Source organism: Zootermopsis nevadensis, unplaced genomic scaffold (assembly GCF_977971745.1).
Source record: "Zootermopsis nevadensis isolate Lab colony 2312 unplaced genomic scaffold, Znev_1.0 Znev_ptg000024l, whole genome shotgun sequence".
Lineage (NCBI taxonomy): Eukaryota > Metazoa > Arthropoda > Insecta > Blattodea > Termopsidae > Zootermopsis > Zootermopsis nevadensis.
Window position 1 is genome coordinate 15,097,234 of NW_028259156.1, and position 19,139 is coordinate 15,116,372.

The window sequence follows — 19,139 nt, forward strand, 5'->3', positions numbered from 1 at the left end:
TACTTCTTTGTCAAACATCAAGAGGAGGTATTGTCGATTTTATTATTTCAAAAGTGGCGGGTGTGGTAAGTGAATGTTGAGCTCAACTTTCTGACATCTATTGGCAATATTCTCAACTTATATCCAGACATGATAGTGATGAATACTGGCGAATGTCGCGCAATCTAGTGATTCAAATTTGAAATATTCACACATGAATTCCGTGGAAGGTTACCCCGGGGCGGAAGTCTACTACTTGATTAGTGTGTTATCTTTGTAAATGTCAGGATATAAGTAAACATTGTTTCTACTTGTTGAAACTTGTATAAAAACTACCATTCCAAAATAAATAAGTGTTGTGTTCTTTAAAGTTAATGTAACGTACTTTCTCGGGATACATCGTTTCCTTTGACTAACGTAGTGTACTGCGTGAAGTGGTAGCCATTTTATACATTACCTAATCAAAGGTCCTTTCGATAGCGGTTTCATTGTCTGGTTTAAAACCAGGAAATTATCAAATACAGACCGTCAAATGGCGTTAAAACGAATTAATAAGGTAAAGCACAATTTTGCTTCTAAGTTAGTTTACGTCAGTCAAATTTTCTGAATGTAGTTTGATGAGGAAAAGCGTTTAACGCCCATAACGATTTTCTAGTATTGTGAAGGAGGATTGAACATGTAATTGTTGTATTATAGATTGGAGTGAATATCCAAATTATATACATTTACGGTGTGTTATTTTGTGAGATTAGGTTCAGAAAGATATGCTTTATCAATCTTGGAAGGTTCCATAGCATCATTACAGTAAAATTGAGTTTTGGCAGGTCTGATGAGTAATAGTAGGAAGTAACTTCTGAATCAATCATTGATAGCCTATAGTATATGATGGATTTTCCATATTGAAGTTCCTTAAAGTAGGTATCCCAGGATGATGGCATGTATGTATTTCAACACTTGTATTTTCACCAGTGTTTTATGGGAAGATGAATAATCCTTTGACTTTACTGAAGTTTATATTTTGGTATACTTTTTATGTAAGTGTATATCTGGAGGTATTTAATGGTTTTATTTTAGGAATTGCAAGACCTGGGTAGGGATCCACCAGCACAATGCTCAGCAGGACCTGTTGGAGATGATTGTAAGTGTGTTTATATGTAGATATTTTTGTATTAAATTAGTCTCTTACATTGCTTCTGTGCATTTTTAAACATGAATTACAGTAGTTGGTGAATATTTACTGCTTGTTTTTATTCCAAAGGGAAATAAGTACTATACAGAAAGCAACAAAGTATTTGGAATATAATAGTTTAGAGAGAGTGTATAATTTGTGATATTTCAAAATCTTAGATTGTGTTTGCAGTATTGGTGTATTGTTTACAGGGGATTCCCTGTTATGATATGTCATCTAATCATGATGCCTTGTAGTCTTATATGTGATTATAAGCATCTGCATTTTTACATTACATTTTTGATGTGTGATGCTACTGCTCCAAATCAGGTCAAACTGTTGTGTATCCTGTGTTGGTTCAAGATCATGCAGGTCTGTTTCTGGAAAAAAAATTTGACGTAAATACGTCTATAAGGAAGGGTCATTTGGCAAAAATGTGTTACGAAAAAGGGAAACAAAAAAGTGTAACTTCATTGTTATGTTACCTAGGAAACGTCATCTGTTTATCAACAAATAAACAACAATGGTTACCTAAGGAAGATCTATTTACTTGGCATTTTTGTTACCTAGGAAATGTTGTCTGTTTACTCGGCATTATTGTTACCTACGAAATGTTGTCTGTTTACTTGGCATTGTTGTGTTAACTAGGAAATGTCATCTGTTTATCAACAAATAAACAACAATGGTTACCTAGGAAACTTCATCTGTTTATCAACAAATCGATGATAATGGTTACCTAAGGAAGATCTATTTACTTGGCATTTTTGTTACCTAGGAAACGTCATCTGTTTACTCAGCATTGTTGTTACCTATAAAACATTTCATTACATTATCTTACCTTACATTTCATTTCATTACCTTACCTTACCTTACATTACCTTACCTTACATTACATTACCTTACCTTACATTACATTCATTACCTTACCTTACATTAAATTACATTACTTTACATTACATTCAGCTACCACAGACCCATCTTAAGTGTAACTAATTCAAGTTAAATAAGCAAAGTCTTAATCAAACTATTTACTCAATTTAAAGCATGTATAAAGGAAATATTTAGAATAAAGCCAATATATAAACTTCCTTTCCGTATAGACATATTTACGTCTAATTCTCCGGAACCGTGGTTCCACTGACAACTTTTTTGCACTCTTGAACATTAAAATTGCTATATTTCTTACATATGACCAAGAATCCTCTTTAAGTGGTGAGGTCATGACCTGAAATCGGGCCGAAGCACCGTAGATGATGATATTTCTTAAATTGTATCCCCCTTAATTCTAACAAATGCAGCCTCTGAGGTATAAGTTGATGCTTCATTTTCTCTTGAGTTTCTTATATGTATAAGTGTTTATTTCTTTAAAATTAATGAAAGCGAATTTCTCAGGCCCCTTGTATGAGTAAAATATTGTAATTACAATTGGTGTATCCTTTGTCCAGCCACATTCTTTTTTTATTACAAAGAAATGTTTTTATTGAACATCCATCTTGTATTTACATTGTATATTTCTCTTTGTTTCCAGTGTTCCATTGGCAGGCTACAATCATGGGGCCAGTAAGTTCGCTTTTGTAATGTTATATTGAAAGTTGTTATTAAAATGGTGGGTTGTACTTTTGTGACCAAACATTTCTGTCTTAGCAGATGCTGTATCTCAAGTAAACATATTAGTCGTGATTACGATCGAATTATTGTTGTAATAATATGAAAATGATTGCTTTTTCACAAGTGTTGCTTGCGAAAAACATTTCGTGTGTTAGTTTTTAGAGGTATATTCATAAAATATATTATTTAGTATTATGTTTGATTTTTAATTTATAACTAAAATACTTTTGAGGAATTTAATTAATTTCTAACTTCGTAATAAACTCATTTAAGAAACTTGAGGTTAGATTATGTTATGTTTGGTTACATCAGTAAGAAAATTCCCTCCTTTGTTAAACTTGCACAGTGCTCATATCGTGTGTGTAACGGAGAACTGTGATTTGGTTGGTGTTACTGTGCAGAGTATATACTGAGCATATCATACTAACCTTCCTGACCCCCCCCTTCTTTTATGTGCTAAGTTAGATGATGCAAGACTAGATAATTTTTTGTAGCTTGAACATTTTGCGAGAAACATATTTATCTGCTCATTTGTTAACGTCGGTGAACAGAGTAAATTTTTGTCATTTCATTTATAACCTTACAGTGTGCAAGTTAGGTCAAGCCAGATGGTTATTATTTTTTAAATTTCTTTGTCAGGGTATATTCTCTTTGGTACACAAATTGATAGCAGCATTTATTGTATGATTTAAATTCTCAACACGTCAGTGCCTAATATTTTATAACTGCTGATTATTATATTTCCCGTTGCTCTTGAACCAAATACGGCGTACATAAATCAACATATGGTCTATGCCTATGATGCGTAAATTGTGTTTTGTAGTTTTTTTTTTGTATTTATCTGATATTTTTTGTGCCTGCTTTTTCTCTGTAGTGACATTGTTTTAGTTCTTATTTAATTTAATCGTCTTCCTCGTATGATGATCACTGTTGTAGAGGCAGTACATAATTCAGGTACAAGGATTATTACTATGAAAATTATTGAACTTACCCTTGTGGATATTAGAAGCATTTGAAGTCTAGAAGGTTAATTTTTAATGTAGTGTGTAATATTGTGTCGTTTCTTACAGCCTGACAGTCCGTACCAAGGAGGGGTATTCTTTTTAACAATTCACTTCCCCACAGATTATCCTTTCAAACCTCCAAAGGTAAGGTATTTTATTTTTCACCTTTTTAACATTTATTGCCTCGTATCACGTCTTACGCGTTGCCCCGATGGATTTTTCATATCGGTAAACCATTAATCCTCAAGTTAGTCTGGCCAGCAGCTCCGTAGTACAAGGGTTTAAATCAGCTGTTTCTGTACGATAAAGGTTACTTGCGTAAAAGATTCATAAATTTTTTATAAAACAAATTAGCGGTCGTGTGTCTTTCCTGTATTTTATAGGATGTTCGTGAAATGTTGACCATTATCAGGGGATGATATTGGGTATTTATTCCAAATCTTTACGCTGGATCTTTGGCTGGATATGTTTACATACAATGTTAGAACCAAATCCAAGCCCTACGGTTGCGTTGCGGAGGCATTATTGAAAAACGGTTCAGCACAACCGTTTTAAAAATTGACCTAGTTCTTCACTACGGGATGATTGAAATAGACGTAACTCTTACAGTTGTTAAGCTGAAATAGACTTTCTCAGGGACATTGCGCTGTCATGTCGGTAAACCGCAAGGAAGTTCCGTGATTTTATGTTCAACCGGCAGAACCAGATCTATTTGTCAGGTGGTGTGGGCCTCATTAGCACCTTATTTTTGTAACAGAACTAGTGTTTGTTTGTTTTTCTTGCATCTGTTGCCAAGGTGGGTAGGGACTATGTGGAAAGAATAGAGAAGAAAATAAATAATTTGTATTAATACAGTGAATTGAAAATACATAGAGGTGGCATTCATGGAAATAATATGTTCAAGGAGCGAGTGTTTGTTTGCATGAAATTAGTGTGATTTTTTGTTTAGAATTAATGTCATTTAATAATTAGATTATATGCTGTATAAGCGGTGATTCAGTATGGCAACGTAAACAAATAAAATAAACTGTTTACTGGAAGGAATCCATTTGTATTTGATTGTAGAAACTTCATAATTATGTATTCGAAGTTCATAGTTGGAATTCGTGTTTACGAGGCTCTTCTGTTACATGCCAGTGGATTTGGACTCATATTTGAAGTCTTGGTCTTGTTTTCTCTTTTATTTTGTACATTAAATATCCGTTGGTCAAAAAATACTGTTGTTGTGCCCTTCATTTTTTTATTCTCGGAGTTTGAATTTGAAATTTCACGTACGTTGATTATGTATCAAAAATGTAGGTGGTATATAATGAGTTAACTTAATTACACCTACCACCTCAGTTTGATAAAATTAGAGAATCATCTTTCAAAACATTTTAATTTTGTTTTTTATAGGTTGCATTCACAACAAGAATTTATCATCCAAACATAAATAGTAATGGTAGCATTTGCTTGGATATTTTGAGATCACAATGGTCTCCAGCTCTTACAATTTCTAAAGGTAAGTGTTTTGGGCATAGTTTTGTCATTAATAATGATTTCAAATGACAGATGATTGTAGATGACAGGATTTTACAAGTCTGTAGTCGTATGAGATTAACCGAGTGCAGTAATATTAATTATAAATTTGCTGTGATACTTTGTACATGTTAAGTAATAGGGCCAGTATATTGCATGTAGAACACCGTTCTAATATTATAATTTACTTCGTTAAAGAACAGGTTTTCACGTGTTTGTGCATGTGTATCAAGTCACATAATTGAGAAGAAAATGACCATAATTAAACTGTTTTAGTAAATCCATTTATGTAGTTACTGTAAACTGTTACTTCAGTCTGTACTATTTGTGTAGAACTACGCTTTTTGTTGGGGTTCTGTTGCGTTGCTTTCTCAGCTAGAATATTTAAGTCAGTATTGTTTTTGTTCCGTATTCGGTCCATGGCCTCCCTAGCCAGATTGGTCGAGGGGGAGAGGTCAGACTAAGACAGGTACCCTGGTCCTCCAGGTTGGGGGGTGGTCGCAAGGCTAACAACCTTGCACCGTAAAAAGAAATATGTCTCGAAACCTCGATCAAAGCCTCGGACAGACGGACCTAACAGAGGACCGAATGGAAGAGGTGAATTGAGGAGGCCGTGGACCGAATACGGACCGGAGGGCCATAGAAGAAGAAGAAGAAGAAGATAGTTTCTGACTACGTACTGGACAATTGGGGTTCTGTTCCTGGCAGGGCCGAAGAATTTTTGTCCTAGCGTCTCTGTCGAGACTGGTTCTGGGACACCCAGCCTCTCCAGTGGGTTTGGGGTCATTTCCTCAGGGTAAACCATCGCCACTTACCCCTATTTTGTGCTGAGGTCAAGAACACATAGGAGCTACAAAATTTTTGAGTTGATGTCTTTCTTAGTAATTTTTAATTTTGAACAGTGGATTGGGAATTTGCATGTTAACTTGATTAAAGGTATGTCGCAAAATCGTTTGCTGACGGAATCTTATGTGTGATATTGCTGCAAATATTAGTTGGTAATATTTTCTGTCATCTCAAATGATTCATTATTTTGTATTTTAGTTAATAAGTGCATCTTTAACACACATCGCACATTTGTGATAAACATTAATATGAGAGTGTTTACTGTTGCGATTTCTTTCCAGTTCTTTTGTCCATCTGCTCTCTGTTGTGCGACCCAAATCCGGATGATCCATTAGTGCCAGAAATAGCTAGGATATACAAGACGGATAGGGAAAAATACAATGAACTTGCGAGGGAATGGACGCGCAAGTATGCCATGTGATGCCCTCGACCTCCTTCAGCGGCCCAGCTCACCCAAAATCAGCTGTCCGTTCTACATTTTCTAACGAGAAATAGAGAAACAAAAAAATAAATAACAGGACAAGAACAACAATGAAAACAACTTAAGGGACTTCCTGACGCTGGTGTTCTGTAGTTCTGGCCATTGCTAATTATTCATCTCTAAACTCTCTCTTTTTATTAAAGAGATATTTCATGAAAAGATGAACTTTGTTCAATAGTTGTTGTCCCTCCCTTCGAATTATTTGCACATTTACTAGGTGGTTTTTAATAATGGAAAAAGTACGTAAGATTTTTTCGTTGGTGTCAAAGTAGGTGTACTTCGAAAATTTCTGTCTTCTGGGTCGTTGCGCTGTGTAGTCTGGTCGATGTTAACCGATGTTTCAGAGGTCATACTGCCACCGTCACAAGGGCGATTCATCGCCTTCATCGCCCTGATGACGGAGGCAGTATGACCTCTGAAATGTTGGTTAACATTGACCAGACTACACAGCGCAACAACCCAGAAGACGGAAATCTTCATACTCACCACTGTGAAAACCTCAAATCTTACATAGGTGTACTTTTTTTATAATGTGAAATATTAAAAAGTAGAATAATAACACGCTGAACAGTCTGATCTGAGCAAGCGACGGTTTGGGTTTTTGCCGGGATGGTACGCTACTTTTGTCCGGTCACAGGAAGTTCCTGAGAACCTCAAAGTATTTCCCCCCCCCCTTCACTGTCTCGTCTCATCCGCCCAGAAGACCGCTCCTCAGCTTGTCTATGTCATAGTTGGCCACTTCTAGCTGCAAGTTAAATCACGCTCCTTTTCCTGCTTTGTTACACTGCCAGCCGTCTTTTAAATGCATCTAGTTTTTTGGTATGGCGTTCCCACCACGGTCCCAGCCTCTTCTCTGAGCCTTGGATGGGCTCGTGTCATTTGCTTGCTTCGTGTAATAATTTAATGGAGGAAAGAGGTTTGAACTGCAGTAAAAAAAGGGACCTTTGTGATTTTTTCTCTCATTGTATATTTTTTCCCCCCTTTCATTATTTTTTCAAATGGAACTTGTGTAATCATAATTTTTGTGAAACTTGTTAATAAACACTGAATAATACACGGTCAGAATACTTATTTGTCGTGTGGTGGGTTTATAGTCATCTGTTTATTCACTTCGCGTTTCAAATTATTCTTTGTTGCGCTTTGTTTGAGGTTCATGTATTTTGAAATGACAATTCAGAATTGTTTCAGTCTCTTGGGAATTTTGTATTTGTTACAATGAGAAGTAATAATTTAGCTTTTTGAGAAAGTTCTGCTTTCTGATTGTTTCTGTATAGAGTCATTGCGGTGGTCTGTTGTCGTCAAACGTTCGTGAGGCGTTAGGTGGGTTATATTTGATGTTGAGAGTTTTTCATAGTAGTGCAGTGCTTTGACGGAGTGCCGTTCGTCTGGTTTTTGTAAATCGGCACATATTACCAAAATCAAAAAGTTTTAACGAGTCGTCATATAGCCCGAGTGGCAAATGCCGTTCTTTTAGTATCTCGGCGTATTTTGAATGAGGAATTACTCGAGGATTCTATTTTATTTTGGTTTCGGCCTGGACTGTGTTATCAAAATGAACCAGTTTATTATAATAACTTAATTTATAAAAAAAAAAATATTTTGGCTTAATTTCTTTTCAATCCTTGACAAGGAACGAATCTCTGAAGATGTGAGGTTATGTTTGTAATTTTCTATTGTGTATACGACTCCCATTTTGTCGTCCTCGGTTAGATTTCAGGCAGCATTCTTTTCTTAAGCAATGCTGCTGTTGTGTAATGTGCAAAGCTCAAAAAAAAAAAAAAATGAAAATAAAGTTCCGAAGTTTCCGACACTAAAATTATTTTTGTTTATTAACATTTCTGTCAAATATTTCATGTGATCATAATAGGGTTTATGTTTGTTGTAAACTTTTTAATGCTCTTTGTTTATCCATAACCTGTTGGGGAAATTGCTATAAAACGTAATGCTTAATTTAATTTTTTTGTTTAAATATTATTGGTATGAGTGTGTGTATCCGTAAGTATGAAGACTGCGTAATTTCTTTATGTTGGCATTTTCATATTAAGTTGAATAAAATGTTGTGTTCGATGGGCGGTTTGGGAATGTATCTACATTTCCTAATTTTTTTCCGTGTAGTCGGTAGTACTTGTGGAATTTTTGGATCAGACTTTGCTACGAGACTACGCGGTTCTACAACCCAGAAGACGTCCCTTTTAAGGCTTATGCTAGTTTGGAACTTGTGTCTGAAAATTTTATTACAGGATTTTACGTGACTGAACTCCTCTCGAGATGCAAGAAGAAATGTCTGCGTAGGAAAGAATAAGTCACGGTAAGATGTCGAGGTAAATCAGTGCTATATATGGTAGGCCCCATATTCTGACGACACTTTCAGCTGGTGTATATTTATTTATTGGTTCGGGGAAGCAACTCTTTTGTTCAAAAATAACGTAAAGGTAAAAAGTTTAATTTTCGCATGGTTCTTTTTGACGTATAAGATTATATTACAGTTTATTGTAGAAGCAAAGTTGGTCGAGGATTTATTTACAAAACAGTTTCAGAATGGTTTAAGAATTGTTGATAATTAAAATGGTGTCGGTGTTTAGTAGTCTGGTCCGAATATTCAGGATGCAGTTTTATGTGAGGTCTTCAGATAATATTCGCTTGTTTATTAGTGACTTAAGTTATAAATTTGTTTTTAAAACTAATTTCAGACCTGTGCCTCCACTGACAATAAAACCATGTTTGTAGGTGGTAATACTGGTCTGTTTTGTTATTCCGTTATGCACACGACATTCCCTAAGATTTTCAGGAAGGTTGATCCTTTTTTTTTTAAATTAAATATACTTTACCTGGGCCTAACAAACCTATTGCTTTATAAGTTAATAAACTCGTATTTTCAGTCTACTTTTAATAAAAAAAATGTTTGTGGTGTCTGATCCTACGTAATAACTTACGAACCAACTGAATGATTTTCGTCAAAGTTCATACGAACGTGCCATTCCGTAGTATGAATAATACCAACATGTCGGCTGTGGAAATTGTACTAACATTGCTTAATGTAAGGTTATTTAACTTTGTGTGGTGATTGTGTCTGTATTATATCTGTATTTACGACGACCAGTTCAGTGGTTAATGAGACGAGGGAGTGTTCAGCTACTTTTGAAGTTCGGAGCAGAATCAAAAATGAGATTTCAAAGTCTCTTGGCAATGAATACGAAGGTGTCTGTCTACTGGGATGTGGTAGATATAAGTACTAATGAGTACTCTGCCATCTTCAGGACCTTAAATTTATTGTCTCTTAATTATTATAAGGATAGATTTAACAGGCGTGTTTTATATATTTGTTGCCCTTTGGTAATGCAGAAGAAGGTCGTAGAATTAAATATCCCTCATCATGCTCGGCTATGTCGTATACATTTATGGCCTGATTAGATTGAGGAATTAATTAGAATAAATGCAATAAACCTGTCTAACGGCATAAAAGGCCTTTTAAAGACAGTTCTGTGACTGGCGACATTGGGCTGATAAAGGTTAATGTGCGTACTAAAGAGATCTTTTAAATTAAATGGGTTACTGTAGGGATATATTTAATTTGTGTGGTGCTCAAAGGTGTTTTTGTTTATATACCTGATGCACATAGTGTTTTACCTGGAGAAAACCACATCAAATTTGAGGAATATAAAATATTTTAGTAGCTAAAATGGTGCGCGAATATTACGGAAAGTTCCTATCTTCTATGGATCTCCGGTCCGTATTCGGTCCATGGCCTCCTCATGCGTAAAAGTCCGGTTGGTGTTTTATGTATAATCACACCTTGAAAAATTTTGAATTTAGTGACGTATTTGCTTTTAGAGACGAAGTAGTTTGTACTTCTACGATATTTGCACAGTATTGTAATGGCTACTGACCTGATAATGTGGGGGATTTTCTGACAAAATTCTTGTGTGTAATATGAATTTGCCAGTTCTAGCTACATATTAAGTTATTATATTTGAAAAAAAAGCATGCTTCGTTGTCAGATTGTGGTCTTCTGGGTCGTTGCACCAGGTAGCCTCGTCGGTGTGGATGTTTGGATGTGTTAACAACTGTAGAGTATTTGTATTGAAAAGTGTGAGACAGGGTACTTACTGGTCCTCAGAAAATGTACCGCTGCTTAGCAATCTGTGGATTAGAAAAGCATTGTCCTCGTCTTTTTTTATGTGTTTATGATTTAGATGATGATTACAACTTTGGAGCATTTGTATTCCAGTTCCTGTAATGTGGTGTGCAGAAACCGTAATGTTAAAAATGTTTTAATAGTGGCCTGCTTCTATACTGTGTATTATATTTGGACTTAAAATAATAATTTAATCCCCTCTACCCTTAAGTAAACATTTCTAAATTGATTTTGTCAAAAAGAACGTTGTTCAGTGTTAGTTATGTACAGAATTTTGTTTTCTTTTTTCAAGGGTTTCTCATGTTGGAAGATGACGTAAACATGGTCGTATATTAATAAATATAATTTCTTTTCCTACTTGTGTACGAAACATTTCCTTTATTTATTGTATCATCCCTTGTAGCAGTTGCACTCGTCACCAAGTGATGTTAGGGTGATAAAAACCGAAGTGGGTGAGATTGGTGGGACATGTAGCACAAATGAGGCCTATGAGAAAATGCACACAGGATTTTAGTTTGGGAAACCTGGAGGGAAAGAAGAAACAACTTGGGTGACGTCGTCATAGATGTGAGGATAATACTAAAATGAGTTGAGCAGGGTACGAGGGTTTGGACCGGATCCATTTAACTCGGGACGGGCCAGTTACGGGCTGTTACAAAGAGATAACACCCGGTTTGGAAAAGAAGCGGTGAATTTGTTAACCATTTGAGCGAGTATTAGCTTTTCAAAGACTGCTCTGGATTTTATGTTCGTTAACCTTCGGTAGAATGTGAAAATTCATATCGGCGGCGCCTGGTCCAAAACGTCCGTTGTGAATTCTAGTTTCAGTGCTAAGTGAAACAGCGTTTCAAGGCGTCAGGGGTCATCGATCCGAGAGTGAAATTAATAGACTTGGTCCGTGGCCCTAATTTGGCCCTCATACAGGTGTTGGGAGGGGAATGCCAGCCAGTCGCCAGCTTTCAATAGCACTACACTGAGTTGTCAATAACTACGCTAGTTCAACCACGTCTGCGTCGGCCTGAACCTGGCGTCTGTTCACTCTCACGTGTGGTTTTAATAGGTTGCTTCCAGCTTTTCTATATTACCTTAGCAGTACGTTTAAAGCTAAAGATGAGACGGTTTGGTGTTTGTGACGTGCTGTGTGTTGCCACCGTAAGATCGATTTTTATGAAATCTTTTTTAATACCATTCTTGATGATGGAGGCAGCAGCACTTCTGAAACGTCGGTAAACTTTTACCTTACTACAGGTACAACATCCCACAAGACCACTCTTGATTCTCGCCGTAGTGAAAAACCTTAAAGCTCACTTATAATTCGTGTTGTTTGTAGTAAATATTTTTAGTGGTTCTCATAAATTTCAGGGAAATCCTGGGGTCGTCTCAGATTTCCTACGACTCATTCCTTCTGCTACATCCTCCTTGAAAAGTCTGCAGTTAAGGAGTAGACAGCTTTTACAGAATTTGAATGTTTATCAAACAACCCCCCCCCCCCCCCCCCCCCCCAAATTGAATTGGAATGAGTCTGTAGAGACCAGTCCAAACCATACTTGTTTTAAGACCCATTTTAACATTATTCTTCCATCTGAAACAGGGTCTCTCACAATTTTCTCCCTTCGGGTTTTCCGCTTACAATTTTGCATGCATTTTTCATGTGCCTTCTACGATTCTGAAACGCCATTATTTTTTACTTAACGAGTCAAACAGTTTTAGGTGAAGTGAATACATTATGCATCTTTGCACCATGAAAATTTTCTTTTCTCATATTTTATAATTAGAGGCCTTTTGTGATAGATAATTCATAGACGCGACAGTTCTAGACGTTTGTGGCGAATTGTTCTCACGTTCAATAGCTAAATGTAGGAGTAACAAATGTACTTCCATAGATACCTTCATATTGCTTCGCCCCCATGTGTCTTTAAAGTACTGCCACGTGATTATTTTGCAATGAAAACATCTTTCTATAGAAATATGTTGATCGTAATACATCGAGGTTATTAAAATTAAATAATATAAAGCTGTTGAAAATATGGAGACTGTTTTTAATAATCTGGTCTGTGTTATTTGGGCACAGATACGAAATCTGTATTGAGCCTTTTGTTTGTGACGATGGGTAAATAACCATTACGCTAGGCGTGTGGATTTTTATGAAGACCAAAACTTACCAAAAAATCTCTAGTAAATATTGTATATGTTAACAGTTACGAACATGGCGACTGTTCGATACTTCGAATTTTTATTCGACAAGTGCTTTATAATTTAGTGGAAATTTTGGAAAGGAGCTGTTCATTAGTTTTGTACGTATACCCCCCCCCCTTTTCATTCTAGCCTTGTGGTATAGACCAGTGGTATTCAACCTGGGGTACGCGAAATTTTAAAAAAATATATTATTTTATAATAAACTGAATAATCAGTAATGTAATTTATTTACTTTATTTTAGATGTAGATTATATACTATATATAACTTGAATTATACACCAACAACTTTGGAGGGTACAAAGCTGAAGAGAAATTATATCTGGGGGTACTCGAACAAAAAATGTTGAATACCACTGGTATAGAATGACGCATTTGAAGTAAAGGCTTCCCTCATGCCTGTTTAAAATCATTGTCCAAGAAATGTTTAAAATCAGCTCTTAAGTTATGAAGGCTGCAAGGGATCGTATGTTCAGACGGCTTACAAATAAAATATCACCAAATACAATAAAAGAAATCTTGAACATGAAATTATCCACGTAAATGAAAATTCTCGACAGGAGGACCATAGTGTGGGTAGTAAAGATTAAAGGGTTTTCTGTTTGTGTGTTGGTCATCCATGTAGAAGGTCTCGAGTTCGAAACCGGTCGTGCACAGTGCAGATTTTTTATTTTGTGTTCAAATTGTTTTTAATATGATGTATACACAGCTCACAGCAGAATCCCGCGTTATGCCGCTGCTACTGTCATGTGGCACTTTGTGTTTGTGCATGCTGCGTCGTATTTGTTTGTGTTTCAATCACCTTGAAAATATGTTACTGACGTTCTTGGCCGGCATTCACGAGGTAAAGGAACTGTAAGTGGGCAAACTTCTTGTTATGGTACGATATTCGTGTTCAGATGGCAGCATTTATCAGACTCACTCACTACCGGCCATCTCATGCTTCTTGATTTGATGACTACAATAATATTTAGCGAAGAACACAAAATATGAAGCTTCGCAGGTTCGCATAATCTCGTCAGTACTGCGTTGTTCAATCTGTGTACTTCCCTATGGGCGAGAGACCACGATTCAGACATTTGCAAAACAACAGGTAAAAATTATTTTGTTGTGGATTATTATAATATTTAGGTGTTCAAACAGGAACCGGGAGATATAAAAATTTGAACTATATGGTAGCAAGTTTTTTCCAAATTTTATGTGCACGATTACAAATCACTTTCTGAACCAACTATGATCGGAAGAACACATTTGTAGTTGAACTAAAATAATTAATTGAAATATTAATGTTTTTTCCCCTAAAGTTACATTTCTTCAGACTGTTTAAACTAACTCATCGTAAATTATATATTGGTATTTCCTCCAAACAATATAATACTTATATCGCTATGTTTCTGTGGACATACCTCGTTTGTGAACCCAGAATGCACCACGAAAAGACAAGATCGTCATTAAATTAGTGCCCTGATGATGCAGGCAGCAAGTACCTCTGAAACGTAGCAACCAGACAACACGACGCAACATTCCAGATGACAGTCATATTTATACTCACTGCCTTGAGACCCTGAAATCTCACCAATTAAATGGATAGTTTAAAGCATAATGTCACGAGGAACTTCGGAAATTATCTCAGGTCACCTGTTGGTTTTGTTAGGATGATGAAGTCGTATGGAACTGTCTCAAGGTCGAGGCGAGTTGGTAGAACCGATGTACGTATTTTAAATAGACCACAGTATATTTTCTTTCTATTTATTTTTATGAATAATGAATTTCCTGAAACATCGTATTCTGCAGGTATCGGGTTAGCATTTTGGCCCAGGGAACTACTGCCCTGACTGAGATTTTCGTGGGTTTTCTCATAACCAAAAAACTGGAACAGTTGCAGAAATTTGTTATTTTAGCAAAATCTCTTACTACATTACATTCATTATGGTGACAGATTTCATTCAGCATCTTGAAAGTCGGAACTTCCCCACGAGAGCGAAGATGTTTAATCATGTAAGCACTTAAGCAGCTTGAATTGATTGGTTTTATACTACTTCTGCATGCAAAGCAGCGAGGTTGGGTACGACCTTACACTTGCCTCAAAGGCCATTGTGGTGAGGAACAGGAAGTAGCCTTGGATTTTTGTTGTTTGTACAGTGTATGACTTACGAATTGGTAATGCTGAGACACGGAAACGTTGATAAGATTTTTTATTTATTTACGTGGTGTAGAAAACTGGATTTTAGAATATTTTAATCGTAAACAAGACAATTAAGTAGGCGACAAACCTGTACATACGTAGCATGTCGACTATTTATTGTATTTGAATCTCAGCGCCGCGTACACGTAGTGCGTGAAGTCTTTAAGAATGATGGGTTTCGACGTTGCATCCATAGATTGGAAGTGTAAATAACAACAAAGAATCGAATCAAATTACTGTAATTATTACACGCCATGTGGATGAAATTACACTACTAATATTCAGTTGTCAGATTTAGATTGACCACATGTGCGCTGTTCTCATAACTACGTACGCCGTTTATCAGCTTATCGGGTTCAGTAATCCGAGCTTTATCAACAGAAATAAAGGTAAGACTTAAATATGATTTGATGATGACGGAGTTGTCAGCCTGTTTTATCACTGCTATTGTTTTAACAGGTCTGCAATTAACAATAAACTTGTTTCTAGCCGATGCCACTCTCTTACAGTCATGAGTCGGTGGTTGTAACGAGCTAGGTTATGTGCGGACCGTCCTCTGGTTTGGTCATGGAGAATCACAAGTGGTAGGCAGTTGGAAGTCGACTGTTGTCGGGATCGGTCGTTACCGGCCTCTTGCCTTGTGCCGAGTGCTAAGAACGACGAAAGAAAAGCTCAGCTTTTAATTTCGAGTTTTTAGTTCACTCTGCATTTGTGATAACCTGGTCTCTTTGTGTGTTATCTAAGTGTACTAGGCTTATTTTTATAATAATGTATATACGCGTTCTTCTGTTTTCTCGTTAACAAATTCAACCAAAATTTATTTTATATCTTGTGTAAAAAGGACAAGAATAACATTGTGGTCTCTTGTATTTCTTAGAATTTTAATTAAGAAATCTGTGACGAAATTGAATGTTTATTATTAACTACGTCTAGTACACCATTTCGTCTTCAGTATTTACGCTTACAAAGAGGTAAGTAGAATTCAAGAAAATAATTATATAACTTTACAAAACAGTGATTGATAAACTCTGAGCACGCTTTGCACGTACACTAAAACGCTGTTCTGGTGGTCTATAAAAAGTAAGCTTACACTAAGCAGGTAAGCATCAGTAATCTAATCCGTGAAAGGACTTTGTGACGTCACATGCTTACTTGCAATACCTGAATTCTTGACAAATGTATTCGAACATTTTTTATTATTGCCGATGTTTCCATTGCTCGTTGGCTGAACTACATTTAATACAAATATCATTTCGGCAGTCTTAAGACAAACGTAAAGTAGCTTTGTAAAATGTTCGCGTCTAGGAAACTGTTAATGGTTTTTCGTATGTGGTGCATTATAGGGTACCACGGAAATTTGCAAACAAAAACACTTGTTTCGTGTGTTCAAATCATGCCAGAAATTGTTAATTTCCGTCCTTAACTCAGCTAAGCTTATTAATTTAATGAACCGTCCTTAATCGCTCACTGAAATGCCTTTAAAGTTATGTTAAATTATGATGGTGTATAGAATGGTATGTCTGAAGGCAGCATGTTGAATATATTGCATAGTGGATTTTCCGTTTGTCTTACATCATCACGAGGACTCAAGTATGCGAGTTAAGTTTGCTTAAACTGTTAAAGTAACGTTCAGTTTATTTCTTCGTATGCAGCACTTGAGTTGAGAAACCTGGCGGAATGGGAGGATAATATTAAAGTCTGTCGTAAACAAATAAGATGTGGGAATGTGGACTGGATTTACGAAGCTCAAGATACGGTCCATGGCGGGTTCATGTGGACATGACAATGAAACTTCTGTTCTATAAAATGTAGGGAATCTCTTGACTAGTTGATCGTATTAGCTTTTTAGTGAGGGCTCAGGTTAGTGGGGTTTGTTAAATTATCAAATAAAACATCTGATTTTGATGAGCCGCAAATTTTGAAACTTATCTTAACGTTTAGGCAGATATTGCAGTTTCCATCATCAGGGCAAATATACGAACTTTTTACATTCGACGCGGCTAATCCCAGAATGTCGAAGTTGTACATTTAATTTCAGCCGCGAAAACCTAAGGACAATAATTTGTTTAGTTACAATTTTTGTACTGGTTTTGCGTAAGACGCTGGCACAATCAACCCCTTGTTTAGGTTTAACACACTTGTAAGTAGGCCTCTGTTTAACTGTACTGTGACTCTGTGTGTAACTGGCCAGTTAGTTGAGAAAAAGCCGGAAATGTTCTTTAACCGTTTCTGAAGGTTAAGATCAAAATTGTAGAGTATTTGTATTCTGAATTCCATAAGAAAATAACTCAAGGCGTAAGATTTCTGTCTTCTAGGTTGCAGCGCTGTGTAGTCTGACAGAAGTTTACCAACGTTTCAGAGGTCCTTGCTGCCGCGCAGCTAACTGATCGCCCTGATGATGGAGGCAGAAGGACCTGTGAAACGTCGGTAAACTTCCACCAGACTACACAGCGCTACAACCCAGAAGACAGCCATATTTGTTCTCGCCGCCGTGAGAACATCAAATCATACTTAATTCAAGGTCTAACCACGTGAGAGTTCGTTAATGTTAGGTCTATTATAATTTCCGTTATCGGTGACCTCTACACGTGCGATTTCCATATAGCCGGGTACCTGTTTGCCTTCTGCGTCTTTTTAGTAACACGACGTTTTACGCATCACTTCTGTTTCTCTGGGAAGTACTCAGTAGTCTTCGTTAACAGATTTGTTGGTGTGTTATTGTTATTAATCTTTACTTAAAATTACAATAATATTTAAGACTTGAGGTTCTCACAGCGGTGAGTATGAAGATTTCCGTCTTCTGGGTTGTTGCGCTGTGTAGTCTGGTCGATGTTTATCAACGTTTCAGAGGTCATACTGCCTCCGTCATCAGGGCGATGAGTATGAAGATTTCTGTCTTCTGGGTTGTTGCGCTGTGTAGTCTGGTCGATGTTTATCAACGTTTCAGAGGTCATACTGCCTCCGTCATCAGGGCGATGAATGACGGAAATCTTCAATAATATTTAACTTTGGTGGTAAATATTTCATCATGCATATTGAGAAATCTTGGATTGGATTATGATTTTTTTCTTATATATGTTTTTGAGCTTAGGGTGGCTTTGGAATTAGGTATACCGGTAACTGATATGAGACTAGTATTGATATTTCTACATCCCACAGACCTCAATGGCTGCTCTCCTAGGACTAGTTAGATTTTTATGAAGTTCATAAACAAACAGCAAAATAAATTAAATAGAAACAAATGTCGAAGTCAAATACTTTCACAACAGCTCAACGCAGGTCTGTGTTAGTCCATAAAATGCTTAGTGTCGATGCTTACAACTACCCGAGTTAGTGTTGTTACACATTTCATAACATATTCTTGCTGAGCAGATGACGTCAATCCATTCCAAGGGTGTGCAAAGTGTGGCCTCTCGAAAATGTAATGAAATGTTTTTTTTGCATGTTGTCCGTTGTAAGATTGAAACATAATAAATTCCATGTGAGACCGTGTCTCTTTGTTTACGTAGAAGAAGTTGGCCTCCGAAAGGTTATCCCTTGTCACGAGGTAAAAGCAGATCACGCCTGGAAACGCTTTGTCACGCTTTGGCACGCGTGATCACAAAGTCGCGCGTTGGCACGCATGCGTTATGCTACGTAAGGCTCGGTTAATTTTGGCTACTTTGCAATACGTTAGATTAAGTTTCGATATGATGAGTTAGGTTAGGTTAGGTTCAGTTAGGTTAGGTTGTGTTAGGTTACGTTAATCTAGTTTAGTAGATTTTGTTAGGTAAGGTAGTTTTGAAAGTTTTTGTGACGTTTCTACACTTATGGTCACAACTCGTCACGCCGTTACAGTATGTCACGCCTAGTCACGCTTGAGCACGCTTGTTCACGCTTAGACACTTTTAAGCTTCGTCGTATTTTAACACGTATGGTGACCTTTCGTCACGTCTTCATAGCAGGTCACGCCTAGTCACGCTTTCACGCTTTGTGAAACGTCGTCAGTTTTTGACAAATGTGATCATTTGTCACGCTTGGG

General features: G+C 36.6%; 1 protein-coding gene across 1 annotated transcript; it reads left to right on the top strand.

Moving 5' to 3' along the window:
* The first annotated feature begins 363 nt into the window (after positions 1-363).
* eff (ubiquitin-conjugating enzyme E2 eff) lies at positions 364-7,658 on the top strand. Its single transcript, XM_022066381.2, has 6 exons — positions 364-535; positions 1,054-1,117; positions 2,676-2,707; positions 3,826-3,903; positions 5,155-5,260; positions 6,405-7,658. Exons 1-6 carry the CDS (start codon positions 512-514, stop codon positions 6,542-6,544), a joined length of 444 nt encoding a protein of 147 aa, XP_021922073.1. The 5' UTR covers positions 364-511; the 3' UTR covers positions 6,545-7,658.
* The last annotated feature ends 11,481 nt before the right edge of the window (positions 7,659-19,139 follow it).